Consider the following 9450-nt stretch of genomic DNA (forward strand, 5'->3'; position numbering starts at 1 on the left):
AAAGAACTCCAGCCTACAATTCCTCCAACACAGGGACTGGAACAGCAACACATGCTAGTGGATTGAATTTTAAGGCCTAAAAACTGTTTGACAGATTTTTACACACCCAGACTATGCCATAAAGCGACGGAGGTAGGCCTTCGGTTTACCTTGTTGTACTGACACTGTGCCTTTACCTTGGCTGCTGCGTTCCTAGCCAGGAGGTTAAAGGATCATAAAAAGTGCAATTAATCAACGACTTCCTTTTCCCATGAGAGAGAATCCGCACACCCCCTCCCACAAAGCTGACCCCAGAGACACCCCTTCTCCATGGCAGCTTCATCCAGAGATGATCAGGTTTAAATGCCAAGAAAACCCCCGAGTTCACCAGCGCGCAAAACTCCGAGCTAAAAATTGTCACAGCGTATTCCAACGACATTCATAAAATTCAGCACTTGTGATAAAAACCTGTCAGTGCTGGTCACCTCTCCCAGTTGCTGCTCCTTCCATCTACAGTTCACATCATGCACCCAATGTCACCCTCTCCCGACAAGCAGCAGACTTGGGAGTAGTTGTTGAACAGTATGACTAAAAGGATTCACAGCAGTTTCTTAGAAACCGCAGTAATTGCTTTTGTTTTTCTTGAAAATAATTGCAAATAAAACTATTCTGTAGTAATTGCACTAACAAAAAACGTGAAGTCTAAAATTAACGTTAAAGAACTGTAGCTGTCAGACCAATAATATCATGCTTATGAAAAAAACTGATCAAGATGTCTAAGCGTTTGATTCAGCTATTACACTAGTGAAATCTGAAATGTTCAGACAAAAAAAGAGCAAGAGACTATAAGTCAAGATAGCTTCCATTTTCAGTTAGTTTAAAAACAGCCGAAAACTTAATTTTTCTAACTGCTAATTGTATACACTGTGAGTCTCATGCAGATTAATAAAACTTATTCGAAATCTAAATGTATTCTTAATAAAAAAGTGTTCAGAAATGACATTTCTAAGTTGTAGAGAAAGCAATTAGCATCATAGCTACCTGTTCAAGCCTATATTAAGGACTACAGAATTTCATTTACACTTTTGCACGAAACTGCCTTTTCTTCTGCAATTTTAGCTACAAGTAGTGAAGATCCTAATTTGTTTTCCTGGGCCGTAGGGGGGGGAAGTTCTTGATCCTGCACCTGCCTCCCTGGAATGTGGGTGAACAACAAGTAATGGCCTCACATGGCTGACTCGCTCTCCAGCTCCGATGCGGCAGCTCCTTTGCGCGTGAGCTTCAGCACAGTCGGCTTCTCTGCGCTCGTGGTGTTGCCCTCGGTTGTCTCTGGAGGACCTAGTCCTTTCTGTTCTTCCTTTGGCTCTTCGTTGACTTCGGGGTAAATCACCAAGAAGGTAGCTGTCAAAAAACCCAGGAAGGATCCCACTGAAGCCACCATGGGAATGACTCTGACTGTGCCAACCGCATCCACCACACCACCAAGTGCAGAGGCCACGAGGATCTGGGAGATGTAAACCTGACATGACAGAATGGCGCAGTCTATGCCAAATCCTCGCTTTGAGTTCCCGGGGCTATGGTGAATGTACTGGAAAAAGACAAGAAACGCATTAGGAGGTAAAACAATGGATGAAATCAAGTATTTAAACACCAGTATCTTCCTCGAATTTCTCCGCCACATGGTCAACTTTATGCCATCCTTGTGCATCATGCAGGCTATACAAGTCCAAAGCAACAGCCTCCTTATCCACGTATCAATGGCCTCCTCATCTTACACCAAGAGGCAGATATTTACTGGGGCACTCCTAGCGTGAATTGGCTCCAAGATTAGGTTTTGTAAAAAAAAAAAAAAAATTACATGAAACAGTTGGTGGAAATTATTTTTATGATTATAAACGGGAATCTCCCTCCCAATCCCAATGCAGAAACATGTTAAAATAAATGATCCTCCTGTAATTTGTAATACAAATGGAACAGTGCTAAAAAGTGGAAAGTAAATCTGCCCTTGTTTCCAGCACAATCAGTTTGTCTTGCGTCTCCCCAAACTTACAGCTGCATTTCCAGACGCACCTCAGTATCTAAGACTGCGAAGAACCTGAGTAATGCTAACATAACACGTCAGAAACAGTACTAACAACTAGGTATATAATAAATACTCCAATAATTATTTCATCTCTCTTCATCTACCATATGCACCAAATCCTTTTATACCTCAGCACAGGGTAAAGCAGTCATGACCCCACTGAGCCAACTTGATGCTAATACCATCTGATTTAAGTAGCAGCTCTTGCTATTTACTATCAAGGATGAATCTGTGCTTTGGCACACATCCCAACAAAGCAGGTATCTCAAACAATGGGATTTAACAAATCCATTTTGCCACTGGGATCTTCAGAGAAACGCCTTGGTTAAAATATTCAGCATATTCCACGTACCTGTTTAATATCATGGTATTGTCCCAAAAGCGCATAGGGGCAGTAGGAGATACTCATAGAGACTATTCCCATGGTGCTGATCATTATCATGGTGACGTACACGTTGGGGAACATAGCCATCACTGCAGTGCCAAGAGAAAAACCCAGCGTGCCCAGGATATAGATCACTTTTATACTAAGGTCATAGTTGTCCAAGTATTTCTGCAACAAGGCTGCAGAGATCAAGAATAAAACATAAATACCAGCTTACTCAGTGAGGTTTTATGGTATTGACGTGGCCGTGGCAGCTCAATATACTCTTTGGGTCTTGGATGCTCACTGCGTATTTAGCTTGTCTTAGCAGCATAGCTCAGCCCTCACTGGGAAAAGGATGTATCGCTACTTCAGAAACTGGGGAACAAATGAGCTCAGAGACTTGCCTAAACCATGCTGCAAGTCTGAGGCAGAACAAAATGCTTGAGACTTAAATGTATCATATCATGGTTCACTCAATCCATTCATTGATTTTACCTATTTATTAACTTTATCGATGCAGGTAGACTCTGAGCACAGAGGAGATTCTGCTTCTAATGCAAGCACATTCACTAAACAAAGTGATCAGATAATTGACGTTTCTAGCCACATTTCAGTTTGCGTTCAGAAACAAGCTGCCCACCTGAACTTCAATTTGACATGTCTCAACAAAGAGGCAGTCCCCACGATACTGATCTGTGCAGATGTGCCTGCACACGCGCTGCAAAAGGCAGAACTTAAGTTTGGCAAAAGCTTTCCATTTCAGTCTGTATTCCAAGCCTAAATTGTCTGTAGTCGGTTTCTCTGTTATTAGAGAGCAAGAAGGAGACTTTCAGAAATACCTATTTCTAATTTTGATTTTAAAAACAGTCTTTGCAAAAACCCTCTTACATATGCTTGAATCTTCTAACAAGCATAATTCAGTTTCCTGATGACTAGCTAAATGCCATTCAATATCCTTCGATATAATTTTGTGTTTTATGCCACTTGCCAGACCTGTTCATATTTCCACCTCTACATTTGGAGGAATTTTTTAACATTGATTCTTAAAGAAGCCTCTCCCCTTATGACCACGTGAAATGCTTTTCCAAAATACCCTTCACCCCAAACAAGGAGGCGGATGCTAACTGAAGCAAAACTATTTTTACCTTGCAAATACATATATGAGGTGCATTCCACTGTCTGATTGTGCAGTGTCTCTTACCTGAACAAACGGCAGCAGTAGCAGCATAAATTACCAGTCCCCAGCATCCCATCTGAACTCCAGCATTATAGGCATGTAACTCAGTTGAGTTAGAAGGGGCCTGCAACAAACAAACGCAAAGCCATTTTCTCGTAATGAGCACATCTCAGAAATGAGTAACTATAAGCAAGTTGGCCAATAATAACTGTTCTCTTACCTTTGGATCGCCCTGAAAGATGACCTGGCCCATGAAATCTGTATAGAACACAGCTTCAGCAATGATCGAAAACCAAGTTAAGAGGTGACAGACGCACAGTCTCAGCAGCTCCTTCGGCATCTTTAGCATCGACAACCACAAGAGTCTGACAGTGGTTTCAGTTTCTCCCTCTTCGCTCTCTGTGTCTCCACTTGAATTTGTCGTGCCACTCTGATTCCTGTGTCTGTACCTCTGTCGCTGCCGCTTCTGCATGTCGTAGATATCATTCATGCTGCGTGAAGACTTTATCAAGACGATGGCATTGGCCCGACGAAAGCGATAGCGGTGAGAGCCTATTTTGCCATAGTACGAGAAGGTGTAAGACGGCTGACGGTAGAACATGTGCCTCCGCCTTCGCATGGAGTTTGAAGTACTAGATTGCTTCATGCCTATTCTAGCATGTCCATTGAGGAACTCTTTTGGTAGGGAGCCATTTGCGTTTGGGACTTTATCTTCGTTTAAGCGATTATCAAGCAACATTTCCTCCTCTTTCTCATTGTCCCTGAGGAAAGCAGACAGGTGGTTGAGTTTGGACTTCATGATCTCTTGGCTTGTGTTGTGGGGAGTGTTTGGATATGAAGCATCCTGAAAAATGGAGGGTTCGATGTCATGCAGAAAAAGCAGCTCGGATTCAATTTCCAATGTAGCATCGGGCATGTGCAGAACTGAGTCGCTCTTACTTCTTACAATGTTCACCTCAAGGAACTCCATATTGAGATCATGCTCTGACTGAACCTCATCGTGGAACATAGAGGCTCCATACGGCTCTTCCTCACTAATTACATTCAGTCGATTCAGAGGGGGGAGACTACCACTGAATTTGACACTGGAAAGTGTGTCCCCTTCATCATCAATCCTGTCCTGCTGAGGGTTATATTGCTCTTCTTCAATACTAAAAAGGTGGAGAGCAACGGAGACAGAGAAAATAATGGCTGCAAAGAAGAAAAGGACTTGCTCTTGAGATTTAAAAATACCACCCAAAAAGGTCTGTGTCCAGTCCAGCCCTCCTAACATATAACCGATTGCTCCTCCCAGACCTGTGGAAGAGAACATACAAGAAGTGAGTTCAGTAAAAATCAATTCAGTCACAACTTGGTCATCAGGAAGACTTGACAGCTGCCAAAAACATATCGACTAACTCCATACCAGCTGAAAACGCATGAATGTTAAGGGCCATGTCTTGTTCTTCACTGTCCACCACATCCAGCAAGTAGGCCCGAATTGGCCCTTCTGTTGCATCAGCGCAAAAGTCCAACACCACAACACCAAGCACCGTGAGAACTATACCAATGGGCTGCTTGTCCGGGACATCACCAATAGCCAGACCTGAGGAAAAACGGAAGAGGAATCTGAGCATGTCATTCGAAAAGGGGAAACTACTAAGAGCAAGCTTAACTCCTTAAGAGAAAGGCGGCCAACACACTCATTGGAAACATTCCTTTACAGAGTAAAATGGCAATTTCAGCTCTTTGGCACAGCTTCATGGAAGGTCTGGGACAGAAGATTATGTTTTTACACTTTTAGGACTGACATTTATTTTTCAAAATGTTATTTTTTTAAAAGTATCTCTTAAACCTTTGAGAGCATTAGATACTACTTCATGTTCCTCACATGCATTTTCCTTCAAATGCTGAAGGCTGTTTTTATAAAAGACAGCCATGGTGAGAGAGGAGAGCATCCAAAAACAAACTGTCATACCTCATCTATCAGTTACAAACACAGGTAACTGCACTGCCAACAGCATTCCTGACACAGTGCCTAACATGTAATGGTCACAGCACAACAGGATAAAGTGAAATTTAACCCCCCCACCTCTCTCTGCTTTTCTTAAACATTCATATTTTCTAGATCACTTTTATAAGCAAAACTTTTAAGGATGAAGCACCATGAAGGTATTTTGCATTGCAAAAAGCATCAGTCAGCTTCTGTTGCTAGCATGGGATGAAATGCTTTTTGTCTACAGAGTAGAAAGGCAGCATTAGTATATAGCTGGAGAATTTTTCATGAAATGAACCACTGACAAAACCATGAATTACTTGAATCAGAGAGATTTAAACGTTACACATGCAAGACTGATAAAACCATTAGTGTAACTGATGAAAATGACTGTGGAAAGAGATGAACTGGCTAGGTCACCAAACATCATCCAAATCTCAAGTGCTATGATTCCTGCATATTCAATCCTCATTTATACCAAGTCCTCTGAATGCTGAAGAAGTTTATACGTGTTCCACGCTCGGCTGAATCTTACAGCAGAAAACACCCACCAATGGTGTCAGTGCTTTAGATTTGTTGGATACCTGAACAGTGCGTACAGTGGCGAGAACAAGAGTTGAATAAGATCTATACACAGCTGTTCTCCTGGGACACGGTTGTATTATTGTTAGGATTGGAGAACCTCTTTTTTAGCATGCTCTTGTGCTCCTTGTTCCCCTCCTGATGACTCCTATTGCCAGAGGCCGGGTTATGAAAAAGGGTACAATACAATGACCACCTCAGTTTTTGCAGCATCTCCTGTAGCCCCAAATTGAAATTAGGAGTGCAAGTAACTGGAGACTAAGGATAGGAAAGTGCGAACATAAAATGGGAAGAAGACAGACAATGAAAGCATACGGGGTCCATCTAGAAGGAAATCTGGTTACAAATGAGGCCTCTTCCAGCAAACCGCTAGACACCCCCTTTTGCAAGAGACTAGTAAGCAGTGCCTTTTCTCTCTGAAAAGTGACACAAGCCACCATTTCAAAAACTTCAATTGAAGAGAGACTAATATTGCTTTATCATATTGTGCATCTGCTCTAAATAGTAGATCAAGTGCTGTCTTACGCTGATGTCAAGTGTTATCTTATGCTGATGTAAATTGAATGTTAGTGGTGAATATCTCCTAGTATGGAACAGGCCTAAGAGAAGACTATGGAATGGCTCTCACTTCAGTTCAGTTCACTCCAGGCTCCCAAGGGAGAGGCACAGCAGTGTTTAAAGTGCTTTTCAGAAGAGGGTTTTCATTCAAAATCTACCACAGCCACGTCCCAGGAATGGATGCATAAAGCACACAGCTCACTTTTGCAGTGCATTGCAACAACCTCTGTGTTTTAAAGAAGTTTCATTGCACAAAAGTACCACTGGAATATCCGGAAAGCACAGGTTTTCTAGGAAGCTATGCAATAGACTGTATTACTGTGTATCAAAGAATTAGAGAAAAATCAAAGATGATATTTTCTGCTGATTTATCCGAGGGTGAGATACTTCAAAATAAACCTATAAACTGCGTATGAGCTTTGCTTGCCAGTATCAATGGCTACTGACCTAAACCACTGTGTAAGAGCTTCCTATCAATTGAAATCTTGCAAGAGGGCTGCAGTCTAACATCTTGCATGCATCTGGACGAGGAGGAGTAAGTCTTGGAGACACAACTACAAAGTACAATTGGTACCATGTGATAGCAATTCAAATAATTAATATTTATTGCTTCGGTAAATTAAAAAATCATAAGCTAAACGTCATTCATCTGAACAGTTTGTCCACTGCGGTTTGCAGAAAATTGAAACCCATCATATGGCACCCTAATCTGGCTTTAAAAAGCTAACATGCTGAGCCAAGGTAATGTTCCACTCATTTCCCTCAATTAGTAAAACTTTTTCACAATAGAGCTGCATCTAACCCAAAAAAAGAGAGCCAAGAGGATATTATTAGGTGCTAAGTTCCTTTCATTTGCATCAGTCCAACCATGATGTAAACATTTCCCCAAATGTACTTGCTGTCACCTCTCCTACACTAAATTTACAAAGAGATCGTAGATTGTAGATTAAGTTCGGTAGTAAACTATGTTCAAGGGAAACTATTTTTACCAGCTTTGATGGGGGCTCAGGAAAAATTATTTTCCCACATAGTTTTTGATAAACAAATATTAACTGTGTTCTGGACTTTTTCAATACCAGGTCTAAGAAAAGCACAAGAAAAAGTGAAAAGATAATTTTTGAAATAATGCTGGAAACAGGATGTGTTGCCAGATATGCATTAAAGGGAAAATGGATCACAACAGGAAACATTTCCCTGTGAACAGGTTGCTACAATTTTCCCATGTCAAGGATCGACCAAATTCGTCTCAGCGACTGCAAACATTATGCTGGCAACCATTGTATTAATAACACTGTACTAACAGTTACAGCTATGATTGCACAATGCTTAGTATAGCGCCGTAACTTTTGAATAAAACCATGCAAGATGGATGGCTCAAATGCAGTGTTGCAGAGATTTCTAATGATTTTAACACTAAACATCCGTTAAATCAACCGCATATCATTATCTTCCTACATAAAAATCTTAAAGCAGATATGTCAGCAGGAGATATACGCAGGTGATTTCCTCATTATTTACCTATAACAGAGCCATTAAGGAAAAGTGCAACTCCAAAGAGGACACCAATGCAGAGAGCAAGAATAAAAGGCCGCCGGCGGCCCCAGCTCAGTGTGCAGCGGTCACTAGCCGAACCTATAAGTGGAGTGAAGATCAAGCCCAGGATAGGGCTAAGGAACCAAGTGAGGCTGTAGTATTGTTCAGGAAGACCTAAAACAAAGACAAAAATGATTTAAAGGTTATGTGGTACACACCAAGCATTTCACTTTATACATGAATTTTTGTTATACCTTTGAAAACTGTAAATTGATCAGTAATTTACCTACAGTAAATTCTCTCCCAAATTAACAACTGAGTTAAGGTTTCTTATCAATGGTCAAAAAAACAGCTAAGGAAAGCACAGATCATATATCTTTCAAATACCTGGGCAATAAGAAGGTAACAATAGGTATATTTCAGCTACTGAAATAAAAGTTAAAAAAAAAACAAACCAAACCAGATATCTCTAACAGTGGAATCACTAGTCTAGTGTGGTGGGTTGACTCTGGCTGGACACCAGGTGCCCACCAAAGCCGCTCTATCACTGCCCTCCTCAGCCAGACAGGGGAGAGAAAATATAACAAAAGGCTCGTGGGTTGAGATAAGGACGGGGAGAGATCGCTCACCAATTACCGTCACAGGCAAAACAGGCTCAAGTTGGGGAAAATTAATTTAATTTATTACCAATCAAATCAGAGTAGGGTAATGAGAAAGAAAAACTAAATCTTAAAACACCTTCCTTCCACCCCTCCCTTCTTCCCAGGCTCAACTTCAGTCCCAAATTCTCTGCCTCCTCCCCTCCAACGGCGCAGGGGGACGGGGAATGGGGGTTGTGGTCAGTTCATCACAATTTGTCTCTGCCGCTCCTTCCTCCCCAGGGGGACTCCTCACACTCTTCCCCTGCTCCAGCGTGGGGTCCCTCCCACGGGAGACAGTCCTCCATGAACTTCTCCAATGTGAGTCCTTCCCATGGGCTGCAGTTCTTCACAAGCTGCTCCAGCATGGGTCCCTTCCACAGGGTGCAGTCCTTCAGGAACAGACTGCTCCAGCGTGGGTCCCCCACAGGGTCACAAGTCCTGCCAGCAAACCTGCTCCAGCGTGGGCTCCTCTTTCGACGGGTCCACAGGTCCTGCCAGGAGCCTGCTGCAGCGCGGGCTTCCCACGGGGTCACAGCCTCCTTTGGGCATCCACCT

At 42.3% G+C, this 9450-nt stretch overlaps 1 protein-coding gene across 1 annotated transcript in view; it reads right to left on the minus strand.

Moving 5' to 3' along the window:
• Positions 1 to 880: 880 nt before the first annotated feature.
• The window catches only part of SLC45A4 (solute carrier family 45, member 4), a 141855-nt gene continuing 133285 nt past the window's right edge, over positions 881 to 9450 (minus strand). Inside the window, exons 2-7 of the mRNA XM_009328422.1 lie at positions 8240 to 8428; positions 5012 to 5191; positions 3827 to 4902; positions 3631 to 3730; positions 2415 to 2626; positions 881 to 1567 (exon numbers count right to left, since the gene is read on the minus strand). Of these exons, the coding sequence (XP_009326697.1) occupies positions 1205 to 1567; positions 2415 to 2626; positions 3631 to 3730; positions 3827 to 4902; positions 5012 to 5191; positions 8240 to 8428 (2120 nt within the window). The 3' untranslated portion in view covers positions 881 to 1204. The remainder of the gene's footprint in view (positions 1568 to 2414; positions 2627 to 3630; positions 3731 to 3826; positions 4903 to 5011; positions 5192 to 8239; positions 8429 to 9450) is intronic.

The sequence above is a fragment of the Pygoscelis adeliae genome, unplaced genomic scaffold, assembly GCF_000699105.1.
Source record: "Pygoscelis adeliae isolate BGI_AS28 unplaced genomic scaffold, ASM69910v1 Scaffold457, whole genome shotgun sequence".
Classification (NCBI taxonomy): domain Eukaryota; kingdom Metazoa; phylum Chordata; class Aves; order Sphenisciformes; family Spheniscidae; genus Pygoscelis; species Pygoscelis adeliae.